The 13530-nt window shown below is 41.2% G+C and overlaps 1 protein-coding gene across 2 annotated transcripts in view; it reads right to left on the reverse strand.

Moving 5' to 3' along the window:
* Positions 1-13530, reverse strand: part of PPP6R2 (protein phosphatase 6 regulatory subunit 2) — a 113327-nt gene that overhangs the window by 38152 nt on the left and 61645 nt on the right. For both annotated transcript variants that reach the window (XM_083835896.1, XM_083835897.1), the window contains 8 exons: positions 9533-9646; positions 8167-8293; positions 7522-7674; positions 6664-6867; positions 5938-6002; positions 1724-1839; positions 713-798; positions 298-378 (listed from right to left, as the gene is read on the reverse strand). In XM_083835896.1, the coding sequence (XP_083692022.1) occupies positions 298-378; positions 713-798; positions 1724-1839; positions 5938-6002; positions 6664-6867; positions 7522-7674; positions 8167-8293; positions 9533-9646 (946 nt within the window). The remainder of the gene's footprint in view (positions 1-297; positions 379-712; positions 799-1723; positions 1840-5937; positions 6003-6663; positions 6868-7521; positions 7675-8166; positions 8294-9532; positions 9647-13530) is intronic.

Raw genomic sequence — 13530 nt, forward strand, 5'->3', positions numbered from 1 at the left:
CAGGATGACTCAACCCACTACTGTGCCGAGAACCAGGAAAGAGAGAAAAATATGCAGCGTCTCACAGGAATTTAAGAGACATCATGTATCTGGGACTTGGATGCAGTCTGAGCCAAATTTATTCCCAACTGGAGTCTAGATTGAAGCCTGCCATTTAAGTAACAATACTGGAAAAACACGTAAGAGCTGAACACAGTGAGAGCAAAATTTACAAAGCTGCTCTATAATAGGAAGGATTTAAGAAGAATCAGAGAAGGAAACTCCCCGGGAACAGCAAAGAACACATTGTAAACTCACCTGTTGGAGAGAAAGTTCATTGGGAAAAGCACTCTCAATATCTTCATCCTCACTGGAAGAGTGCAGATGGTGAGTGCTCACCTGAAAGAAGAAAAAATAAGCACAAAGGAAAAGTAAGAAAGCTCAAATACTTGAATTCGAAAACTCCCCAGAGGGCAGAAACTGTCCCAGTGAATGACACAGACGCATGGTTTAGAGTTTACCAACACAACTGAGAGCTGCTGCTAGTTGAAGAACTATTATGAAACATATATATATGTATACATGTACGTATACGTTTACAGACACTCTGTCCTTGAAAGCATACTTCATATAATCAAGAAGAAAAAAAACAGCAGTATCACTTCTTTTTTACTAAAGAAAATCCAGAAGAGAGCAGGCCTATCTGAAGTACACACAGCATCACTGTTCTCACCAAATCCACTGTATTCCTCCTGTTTGTTTCCATCAGCGTCTCTTCTACAAAACTCTCCCATCTCCCTCTGCAGTCTTCAGGTAGCTCTGTAACACAAAGATTACCCCAACTCAGAGAGAAAGGCTCAAAGCCAGTGAGTCAGCCCCACTGGTTACCTGGCAGTCTTTGGGCAGACACATAAACCTGCGCGTGAGCTAAGTGATGCATGCACTGAGTGCAAACCCAAAACACAGCATCATATGGGCCGCTATGAAGACAGTCGACTTCATCCCAGCCAGACTCAGCACAGCAAAACAATGGAAAGAAATAACGACGCCTTGTGAAACTTTCAGCCTTTACTGAAATATTTTGAAGTTATCAATTTTAACGTGGATATGACAACAAACCAAGTCACTACACTATTTGATATGCTCACGAGAAGCCAAAAATGGAAATTCAAGTCATATTTGTAGTCACTGTTTCTGTTAATAGATGCAGATGGAAAATCTTATTTCCTTTCACACCAAAAGTCTCAGATAAAATTAGTTCTCAGAAAAAAGGCCAGTGAAGATATGATGGAAAGATCATGAATATCTCTGACACAGCAGAGGGGTAGGGCCTCTGTGATCACTTACTCTTGTCTCTCTCCTCCTCTCAGACAGGTATAACAATAAGGAAGTATATAAGCACCAGTTATAAACATCACCCTAGAATGCTGTAAATGAGCATTCATAGGAAGTATGTGAAAATCCACACGAAAAGAAGTGTTCTTTAGCACAAAAAGATTACCTTCAGCCTCTGGTTACAAAACCAAAGTTCCAACAGCTTTGACATGAGTATATAAATACAAAGAGCAACTGAATTTGGTCTAAATATTTTTTTAAATTATGGGAATTTGTGGTATTTAATTAGTAATCCTTTTCATTACGAAAGGGACCCTCGTGTAATACAATGCAATAAAACTTTTCCAAATGGCCTGCAAGGATTATTTAATTACGGAAAAAACAATGGAATGGGGAAAGGAGATTATACCTTTAATGAACTCGCTAATCTGAGTCTGCATGGGGCCCTTCTCCATGTTCTGTACCACAGCATTGGCTATCCGGGTGAGGTGGCCCATATTGCCTCGCCTCATTCCACCTTCTGCCCTGAAAGGAGAGAACAGCCAGTAGCAATATAACCAGACACCCAGAGCCAGAAGGTCACAGTCATAACCGATTTCATAACCTAGAAATGCTGAGAGTTCCCCACCGCTGCAGTAGTTTGACATATGTAAGCGTTACTACAAGCAGGGTTAACATAAAAGACGCTGCAGCTCCGAAGCAGCAGGAGCACTCTCCATTCATGGAGGCAGGGCACAGCATGAGTTTACCCAGAAGAAATGAGCCCTTCTGCATTTTTGCATGTATCGAGAGGGAAGAGATTATTCATCCAGTTTAGAATGCACTGCATGCTCTTTGTAACTGGCTTACACTTTAAGGTAATGCAGTACCTTTAAAGATGAATGCAGAGTTAAAGATTCTGGTTATAATTTTCAATAATGGAAACGCTGCAGTAAGAATTTATATCCCTTCTACTAAAAAAGCTTTAGAGTTTTACTTGCAATTGAAGTATTTAGCGGATGAATTCAAGAGAACAGAAGAGACTGATCTGCAGCCGTACGTTTTCTCCCTTACCAAAACCGTAAGAAGCCAACACTAAGCCCAGGCAGTCTTTAAGCCACTTTGAGTTAGCATTGGTTCTCCTTCACTGGATAGCAAAGAAGGAATCCAAAAATTGGAGCACGAAGGGCCTGAAATAATTCTGCTTTCCACAGTATGCAAACTATTTGGGAAGAAACATGTAAACACCAGCGGCAGACCACTGGTAAGGAATTTGACAGTAACATGTTTAGAGCAGCATTTCTGGTTTTAAACTGGCAGGTGCTGAAAATAAGCTCAGACAAAACTCTTAGACACAACGCGATCACTCGATTGTAGCATTACGTACATTAAAGTACACCAGATACTGAAGCCATATTCAGAAATGATCATTTCTCGATGTAGCACAGGTGTATGCAAGGTTGACTCAAGCAACCAAAAATAAAATTGGTGGGTCAGAATTAAAGTAAATAAAATAAAACCCTCACGAGTAGCATGACAAGAAGTTTCCAGCTAATGTTAACTCCGTCTCCAGCTGTAAAACAAAGCTTTCTTTCCTAGATGTTAACAGAGCCAGCACATAATAAGGAATTCAATTTTTCCTTGGGGGAGGGACAGCACTAAATACATTGGAATTAATTTTGAGCTGGTGTGCTGTGCTCACGTCAATTCTTCTCTGCCCTTGCTCTGGGGATTTGTGTGTGGCAGTCACAGCCGACAGGTAGAATAGAGCGAAGCCGTCAGCCAGAATCAGCTCCTTCTGACAACATGAAGTTACAGCAACATTTTTAAACTTTTGGTTTTCTTTATGACCCCTGCCCCTCTTGGACAGTGCAGTCATCACCTCCTCAACATATGAAAAGGAGAAGTTTCTGCTGAAATCATCTCGGTCTTTCCCCTAATGCTGGAGCTGAACATAGCAGGTGAGGAGGTTAGACCGTTTGGGAAGAAAACAAACAAACACCTGTCTTTCCTGTCCACATGTACCCACACCAAAACCCGGTACCCAAACCCAATACCAACTGTCACGGTGTGTAGTTCCTGTACCAACGGCAGCCCTCTAACCTGCACCCCGAATTCAGGGTTTAGAACTATTCCAATAAAAGTTAACACCTGCAAATGAGTTTTCAGTGCTACGCTACAGCCTTTGGGACGCAGACTTGCGGCCACTTCTTCTGCACCCCAGCCCAGCAGGAGACAGCCCCAGCCCCAGCCCAGGGACACGGAGCCCCCTCGCGCCGGGGCGGCTGCAGACAGCGGGTGCAGCAAGCGGAGGGGCACGCAGGCACACCTAGAGGCAAATCCCCCCTGCACCTCCTAAAGGCTGTGCCAAACGCCCCCACGAGAGCTCTGGAGGACAAAGCCTGCCGGCAGACGGGCTGGAGGCACGCAGCCCTTCCGAGAACAGCAGCACTCTCGTTTCTCCCTGTAAAAATGCATGTTTTTTCAGCAATCTTGCAAGCTTGGCTTTCTCAAAAATTTAAAGTAAGTGGTGACAGAAGCGGTCTACAGCAATGCTGTGTCTGTCTTAGGTTGTGTGCTCTGGGAGGACCAACTGAGCGTTATTTTTTCTGAGTTGAGCAGTCCTTAACACACTGCTGGAATGCAGACAGCAAGCATGTAAAATTAACTTTTATTTCAACACTGTCATAAACTGCTATCAACCATACCACTCTTGGTGGTTACTACACTTGCAGGAATAAGAAGGCAAACAAATATGTGCTACAGTAAGCTGCCATTTCCTATAAATATGTATTGATGACCAGAATTTACCTATTTTAAATTCTAACTACCGAGGCAAATGTACTGCAGTAAAATAATTACGTGGCATATGCAGAAGTTAAGTTCTAGTAGTTACAAAGTCCTTTATCAAAAATGCAGGGAACACCTAAAACCAGGAGAACCCAAAGAGAAATTCCATATTCCAACAGGAAAACTTATTACCACCATTCTGTCTGCTGATTTTTAAGAACTAGTTCCCATGCTCTCAGCTTGGAATCTCTGACCCTGGGGGTCCTAGGGCTTGATTCCAGCTCCTCATCGAGTGCATACAATAATCTTTGTATGCACTCAAACTTCTTAAGGGACACCGTCTGAGATACCTCTCTGTTAGCTCAGTATTAATTTTCACCACTAAGATTCTTTCCAGTGTGGTGCCTGGAACTGTTTGCCATGAAATATGTATGAGTTCTAGTCCCCATCTAATTTAATGAGGAAAACTCTTAAGCAGGAACCACAGATATTTCTGCTACCTACAAAGCTGTGCACTGACAGCTGTGCAATAAAACCATCAGCAAAATTTGTTATTAACTGCCCAAGGGGTTGCAGGCCTGACAGTGAGCCTAAAATAGAGTGGGACTACAGTGAACTTTGAAGCTATAAAGAGCTAAAAAAAAGGAAGAGGGACCAAAACACTCAGCTGGGGTAAGAAACAGGAGCATAGGTAATATTTTCACTTCAATCCGTGTGGTGGTGTTTTTTGTTTGTTTAATTATTTAATTATTTAATTTAATTTATTTAATTTTAATTATTTAGTTTTTACAGCACTCAGCATGAAATCAGCATTAGGGAAGGATCTGGGGGTGTTGGTTGATGAGAAGCTCAACATGAGCCAGCAATGTGTGCCCACAGCCCCAAAACCACCCGTACCCTGGGCTGCACCGCTGGCAGCGTGGGCAGCAGGGCAGGGAGGGGATCGTCCCCCTCCGCTCCGCTCTCCTGAGACCCCACCTGGAGCCTGCGTTCAGCTCCGGGCCCAGCACCAGGACAGGGACGTGGCAGAGCGAGGCCGGAGGAGGCCACGAGGATGCTGCAGGGGCTGGAGCCCCTCTGCTGCGGGGCCAGGCTGAGGGAGCTGGGGGTGCTCAGCCTGGAGAGGAAAAGGCTCCGGGGAGAGCTCCCAGCGGGCTGCCGGGGCCCGAAGGGGCTGCAGGAGGGCTGGGGAGGGACTCTGTGCCGGGGGGTAGGGGTAGGGCAGGGGGAATGGCTTTAAACTAACAGAGGGGAGATTTAGATTGGATATAAGAAGAAATTATTTACTACAAGGGCAGTGAGACCCTGGCGCAGGCTGCCCAGGGGAGCTGGGGCTGCCCCATCCCTGGGGGTGTTCAGGGCCAGGCTGGATGGGGCTGGGGGCAGCTGGGGCTGGTGGGAGGCAGCATCTAAAAAAAATGCTAAAGATCTAAAATCTAAGCATTTTATACAGTTATAATATTAAATGTGCAGTCTAGGGCAAAAAAGCTTGCCCATCTCAGTTGATACACAGCTGCTTGCTCTAGGGAAATATAATTATGCACTTATGAAAAGAAAAAAAAAAGAAAAAGTTGAAATGCTATGTAACGTTTCTTGACAAAGCAAGAAAGAAGCATATTGTGTATTTGGGTTGAAATGTTATAAGTAATAAAAACATTCATGCTTTCACATTATACACCTATCTGGTGAATTTGTTTTTTAACATGCAAATAATTGAAATCCCAAATCATAATCAAAATTAAAATCCATACACCATTAAATTGTAAACAATCCAAATAACTGAAAGTGTATTTCAAGTGAATATTCAACATCTGCAGCCCTAGAACAAGGCCTTCTGAACCCAAAATCCCTTACTGTATTTTGTCATTGGCTTCCCAGGCATCCAATATCCTTTGCACTAGGCAGCATTTCTGGAATAACTAGAGAAAAAAAAAAAGAGAGAGAGAGAGGAAGAACATTTCAAAAGTTTGCCAAAGAAATACTCATGCCTTAGGAAGCCTGTACTGAACTAGAGTTACTTTTGTTCATTCCTTCACTCCTACTAAACAAGAACTTAAAGTTCAGCACTTATCTTTCTTAAGAGCTCAAGTTTCTTCTTTCTCATTTTTTTCTCAGAGGATCCAAGGAAAACAGCAAAACATATAAACATCTTCAGTCTGTTTTGGGGCTTCACAAGCCCCAAAATAATAATAATTGTTGTCATTTTACAAATACAACAAAATGTTTTCATCATTAGGGCCAAAATAGAGAAGCTAAAATGTGGTTAGTTAGTTGTAGTTACTATAATGGTTCTTTTTTTTTTTTTTGTCCAAAGTTTATATGCATCTTTATAAAAAAATAAAAAGGAATTCACAAGTCCATTAAATGTGATGGGTGGTATGTTTCCTTGTAACCAGATGCTAAAAACAAATTTACAAAAGCAAATACAGTTCCAACCAGAACCAGCAGAACCAAGTTATATCTACACACTGTTAAATAAACTCTGTGCTCTCGGACAGTTCATCATATCATTTTCCTGCTAATGCACATTCAGACTGAATCAATCAGTCTAAAATTCTCAGGTGACATGACCAGACTTACATGAGTAACCATGATATTCTCGGTGTTGTTTTCTGGAGCCTCTAAGTTCTCTGTGGCCACATTTCCATTCAGCACCTCTTCTTTGCTTTCTAGGTCATTAGTAGTTGTTTTCCCCTCTTGCACAGAGTGTGAGAGAATAGCTGCTATGGACAATTCCACTTGGAAATGCAAAAAGTTATTCCATGTGTATTTAAAAAATAAGTCCTGGAGTAAAATGAGAAACAAACAAAAAAATCATTCTAAATACACATTCCCATTTTTAACAATCAAATTATATTAGAACATTGTGCAAGTAATTGTTTAATCAGCAATTACACTAAAAATAATTTAGGATCCAGTTATATCTATCTGAATGTGCTCAGTGTTCTCTGCTCTGATGCGTAATCACCTATGAACTGAGCACAATGGAAACAACCTCATTGACAGTTAGGGCTCTCATAACATAGGAACGCTGAAAATAATGTTATCTATTCTGTGAGTGAAAAATATCAACAAAATAATTTTAAGTATAAAAATAATTTTCTGAAAGACTGCCCTGCTTATAATGGCAGTCAGCTCTCGGTATTATGAGGCCTGTCTCCACAAGGTCCCCGAGCTTTCTCAATAACCAGACTATTTGGCATACACGCTACTGAACTCTTGTAACAATAAATTTGAAGCAAGATGTTTGGTTCAACATACTAAGCAACTGTAATTGTATTACAAAAGCTCCTTCTTTCGGCAGATTAGGGAAATAATGTGACTGGCACACATGCAACAAACTACCTTGCACTAAACAGATGAAAGGGAAAGTAAAAACGCTCTCAGTATGAAGTCGTTTCCCCCCCACCATTTGCAGTGTCATACTGTATTACTCACAAGTAATAAATTCATGGTACTGAGTCTGCATAGTTCCTGATTAATACTGGGAGTGTTTGTGTGAAGCAGAGCAGCTATTAGACGAGATCCGTGAAGACGAGCATTCCCCAGTGGCTCTTCCAAGACACCAATTGTAGTTAGGATTGCTGTTTTCTATCAGAGAAACAGATATTGAGAACCTCAACAAAGATCAACATTTCCTTTAGTGTATATGCACATCGATTTGCCTAAATATAACTACTTCTTTTTCTTACGCAAATATTCTCTGCAGGTAAACCTGAATTATCTTCCCACACAGAGGACAGTGTCCTGCGACTACTAGTAGATTTGTACTTCCAGAACTGAAGAGTGAGATCGAAATATCCACTAACTAACAGTCTCTTTCTCTCCCTGGCCACCCTTACATAAACCATCGGTCACATCTCTGTGCTTCTTAGTTTTCCTCAAGTACAATGCACTGGCTTTCAATTCCTAAGTTCCTAAGCTCGTGAATTATGAACCTTAAGTGTGATTTTTTCTTCAAAAGATATAAGGTTGAGTTTGCTTGTCTCAGCTTAATACCCAGGAATCCCACGAATAAGTAAGAGGAAACGCTGAAATCCAAGTCAGCAGCAATTTGCTCCTGAGAAAGATGAGATGCCTTACCTTGGGAGGGCTGAGCAGCAGCTGGTGGAAATCTTTTAGCCTTGGTTCAATACCATGTAAAATGCTGCTATTGACAGTGTAAGACCTTTCAAATCCCTGAGTGTATGAGTCCATCAGTCCTTCCACCCTGTAAAAAGCAAAAAGCACAACAGTCAAGATTTGACAAAATCTTAAAATGGCCTCTAGTCACGCTGTCCATGTTGGTTATTTTCTCTTGAAAAACAACTATGAATATGAAGAATAATAACAGATAGCTACTGAACATATTTACGTAACTATATTATCATATTATTTGCAAGATGATATTCACATAATCAAAGCTGTGAATGAGATGAGTGGGAAGACAGAGAACAAGCTGTCTGCAGAGCTGACAAAGACAAATTACTGAAGTGCTTCCTGGTTTTAAAACTTCACAAATATCCGAGGAGTAAAATACATCAGCAAATGTTTATATCCATAAACATTTGTTAAAAACTATAAGAAACTTTCCACAAGTGTTCCAGAAGATGTACATAAGTATCCTATCTAATGAAATGCTAGAGCAGACGCGCAGCTATGCTCATACTCATACCTCTTCACTGCTAAGCAGTAAATCGTAACAACTATTCATAGCCCCTTCCAACAGCAAAGTCTCATATTGGAATAAAACAAATGCTTTCATTTCAGCAAGGCAGGCATGTTCTAGATAGGAACACTTAAGTCTCTAACTCATAAATCTTTAGAGATCCCGAGCACAAGAAACAGTAGAATCAGTATCTCAACTTTTCAGTTTTAATTCTACATGACTCTGAGTAACAAGTCGTTTGCCCAGTGCCATCTCCTGTCTGCTTCTCTCTTCAGTAACTCTTCCTAATCTTCCATTAGCTTTGTCACTGTTCATTATTTTCTTCTTTTTTAAAAAGTGAGACTTCCAGTGTCTCTCTTCCTCCCCAGAACCCACTTTTTCCACCTCTCCTCTATCTCCATAAAAAGAAACAAAAATATGACATAGTTTTAAGAAACAAAATTAAAACTACATAGCCATATATACGTTATCACACAGATTAGGCAATGCTATCCCATTGTCCCCCACTCTGTGCATATTCTGCTGTAAGATCTCAGACACAACTCTGCTACACACGTGCAAGAAAACTGGAAGAGCCCACAAAAGAGCCCAAGGTGCCATTGACTGGCTGTCATGAAGTACAGGCACTGCATCAAACAAACAAACAAACAAAAAAACCACCAGCTTTTCTTGTACTCATTTCTACACAGCATTTCACGTTAGGTCAAAAAAATCCCCCCACCCCACCCCCCTTTTTTTAATTAAAACTAGACCGGAATTCCTAAAACTGTTCTTGCTAGGGAAGGAAGTGTGCTGACTTACCCAGAGCGCCTTGTTTCCAGCAACGTTAGAAGAACTTGTGTTCCATTCACTATGCAATTTTCAGTCTGTTCTCCATCGAACATATTCTTCAGGAGTTGCTCCACACATTCCTGCCTGTTGATCAACACACACACATTAGCAGTATTAGAATGAGAAATGTTTGGCAGCTGCTTTAGTCACCAGAAAAAAAAACACTTTTGTTTTTTTCCGAAATAAAAGGTTTCTTTTTATTTTATTTTTTTGCGAAAAAATAGAGACATTCCATTTTGCAAAGACAAGAATGCTTCTGCATTAGGTTCCGAACTTGCTTACTCATCACTAGGTAAGACCTAGTTACCAACACCCAGACTCCCAAATAAAGCTGGTTCTCCTGTATCAACAAGATATACCTCTTAATTATACACTGGAAGACAATCAAAGTGTTAACTTGGACAATTTAATTCATTAAAGACAATATGAAGGTATGCGCTCGTAGTCTAAAACTATCCACCAGAATCCCAGAAGAAAGAAAACAAACATTGGAAGCTGACCCTTATCATTTGCCACTGGCACAGTAAGATCCAGGAGAGGCCAACAAAACTGTAAATAAGATGCACATTTTTAATAGTCTTAGCTATTATCCACTTGCAATATTTTCATCCATTCACAATCTCTTTGAGCCCTTAAATCAAGATAAGATACCTTCCAAATCCTGACAGATTTGGGGCCAGGTGGAAGGATCACCAAGTCTTGAAGACTCCTGGAGTCAAAATGAATCATGACATTCCTTTCTAGCCTTAAAAATGATTTTGAAACTCAAAAACAACCTTAGAATTGAAAAACAATCAGCACAAAAGTAACAACACGTTTTTCTCACTGCTATCTGCTATGTTAAATTAATAAAAGATACGAGGAACACGAGGTTTCGGCTGGCACTGTTACTCATCTGTAGTTAGTGACGAGAGCAGTGCCTACTTCCACCTCTGTACCGAGATTCTTTCCCCATGCTAATTCTGCAGATGTTAATGAAATTTCTCCAAAATCCAGCACTTGGCATGTGCCCTTCTTGAGTTGCTAGATCACATATCCAGCTAAAACAGTACTACTCAAGTTCGCAGTCTAATTTTTACTATTTCCTAACATTTGAAAAAATCTCATTTACATTTGTACACATGAGATAAAAGTGTAAAAATACATGAATAATATATGAGATACAACTATTTTAATAAATAGCATCTAAATACACTCTATCAGCACAAGCTCAAGTGGCAGAGTAAAGAAAAAGTAACCCTTTACTGTGATTAACCGAATTCACTTTTGTTGCATACAATTAATCTATGAAACAAGCTGCTGCAGACAGTTTCGAAAATAGTTATTGAAAATCTAGATTTGGTATTTATGCTGTAACCCTAATCATGGCTCCTTCTTGCAGCAATACTTGATCATTAATTCCTGATTCCTAGATAAATAAATGTTATCCAAAGGTCAAAAAAGGTTACCAATAATGCCTGGAAAAATTACCAGAGAAAAGAAATGAGATGAGATATGTGACAGAAATGAGATGTGTGACAGCTGTGTGCCACCAGCAGAAACGTCAGCGGTGCAAAAAGTCACTTTCGTTCAGAGTATTTTTTCTTCTAAATAGTGAAGTGGTGTAACAATTTTAGAAACGCTCTTTGAAAGTGCAAAAGCATTTTAATTTATCTCATGGAAGTTACAGGTAGTGCTTGAAAACATGCAAAACATGGCAGAGACAAAGAAAACCACACAAGAGAGCGCAGCTGGGAGGGAGAGGGAAGGCAGATGAAGCAACAGCTGAAGACCATCCCCGTGAAGTAGGAGCCAAACCTCAAACTGCAGCTTTGTACAATTCTTCGTGCAACCTGGGAAGTTTGCTTAAATTCTCCCACAGAGGCTCTCATGAACGACCATGGGGCAGCAAACTTCTGCCCCGAGCACAGCGGGGCTCCGCATCCCTCTGCTGAACCAGTGAGAAAGTCGAACACTACCCAGTTCTCTGGGCTGTCCACCCCTGACGCCGCTGCGAGCCCTGACACTCGTTAAAGGTCCCAGGCTTTCCAGGTGAAGCAGCCAAGCTGGAGGCTCATCGAACACTGAAAGGGCTCAAAACGGATTCAGTTTTGATGAGATGCTGAAGGCTCCCAGGATCAGGGATGCGATCTATGCTGAAAATTCAACATTGTGCTTATTCGATAAAAAAACCACGGCAGGCCATTAGACAAAAGGCCTGATCTGCCGTATTTCTGCAGGTACAATCAGGGAAATGAAGCATTTAATAAAAAGCATTTCCTCAGAGGCGCAGGTTTATACTTCAAGCCCGTGGAAGATCCAGCATGTATCTCCAGAGAACGTGGCTTTTCCGAGTTTGTGTGCAGCACAGCTCCCATCCTGTTTTCACCTGTACGCTCCAGCTCCTTTCCCAACAGATGCCCCTGCTGTTCATTTACCATTATTTGGGAAATAACTCCTAACAAAAATACTCTTTGAAAGTTCGTCATCACTGTATTCCCTCAGTAATATTACAGAAGTTAGCTTAAACCACTTCAGATGGAAAAAAATTCTCAAAGTTTCATGGGAAGTTGCCTGGACATGAAACTGCAGGTCCTGAAAGGAAGTACTGAGCACCACCAGCTGTGACTACAAGCACTGCTGTATCCTTTCTTCAAGAGAACACCTTCTATCAGATGTAACTTAAACAAAATGAAATAGTACAAATGGTTCTTTCGCAGGCTGTACACTAGGAGCATTGTATTACTAGATTAAGTCTTTAAAACCACCTGCACTCACCAACAGTTCCCAAACGGTGGAGTTCACTAGATTCCACTCCCCATGATTATTTCAGAGCGACAGACTACCTGCACTAATTTATACAAGATGATGAACAAACATGACAAAACAGCTTACAAACCAAAGCAGCTTTTCTGCTTTTTCCAGCCAAACTACCAGGCCTGATAAGAGATGACATCTCTACGTACACATCTTGTCTGCAAACCAGAAGTTAGGAAATGATAAAAACCAATCCTGTATCTGCAGCGTGACATGCCACCTCTCATTAAAGCAGTGCACGACGTTTCTGAGACCTGATGACAGCTCATGAAGGTCACAGGTGTCAGGGCTCTGAGGAAAAAGGACTAGCCGGCAATACCTCTAATGTATTGAGGTATCCACTGGGATGGTAAAAAAAGATTCGAATTTCCAGCCTAACCCTAACATCACAAATAAATGGAGGGGAGGCGATTAAAGTGTGCAGGGTTCTTTCTTTCAGGGTTCAACCAAATTTGGAGAATAAAAACGGATTAATGATTCAGTCTAAGTAAAAGCCAAGCAGACAACCTTTGGTGAGAAGAATCAAGAAGCATCTTGGCAGCACCTTATCTGTGCAGAAGTGCATACAACCCAAGGTCTACATAAGTTAAGAAATCTTCAACTAATACTTGGCTCAGAAGCCAAAAATAGCATGCCAGAGGACATTCAGAGCATGTAGGCAGACTTCAGAAAAATTTGGTAGGCAAGCTGGAAATGCCCAGTACAAAACAAAGTGCACAGTGACATGCAAGCTACGGTGGTGAGAGAACTCTTCCTGTTGTCACAGCATTTTCTTCCCCATTTGGAAGGACAGTAATCTGACGACCTGAAACCTGTCTGTACGGTGCAATACATTTACTGATGGGGAGGAAAAGTCACTGACTGGCCAAATAGGACTGAAGCCTTTCACATGAAGTCACACTCAGCACTGAAGAATATAGTGAATACAGGAATGTTAAGATTTGTCTTTGTGGGTTCTCCCTCAACTATTGCTGTCACAGTTCACCTTTCTCCGAATTCACCGTGAGATTTGAATGCACTCCCTAGCGTTGCCTTGCCTTGAACTGGACTGTGAGCTTTGAGAATCATTAACCCCGACCTCCCGCATTCATACAGACCTACAAAAACCAGAAATCTCAACAGAGGTTGTTAAGGGACGCCACAACTTAGAAGCAAAATTAAATGCTTGGGAT

This window comes from Anser anser (genome assembly GCF_964211835.1).
Source record: "Anser anser genome assembly, chromosome: 1".
NCBI classification, from domain to species: Eukaryota; Metazoa; Chordata; class Aves; order Anseriformes; family Anatidae; genus Anser; species Anser anser.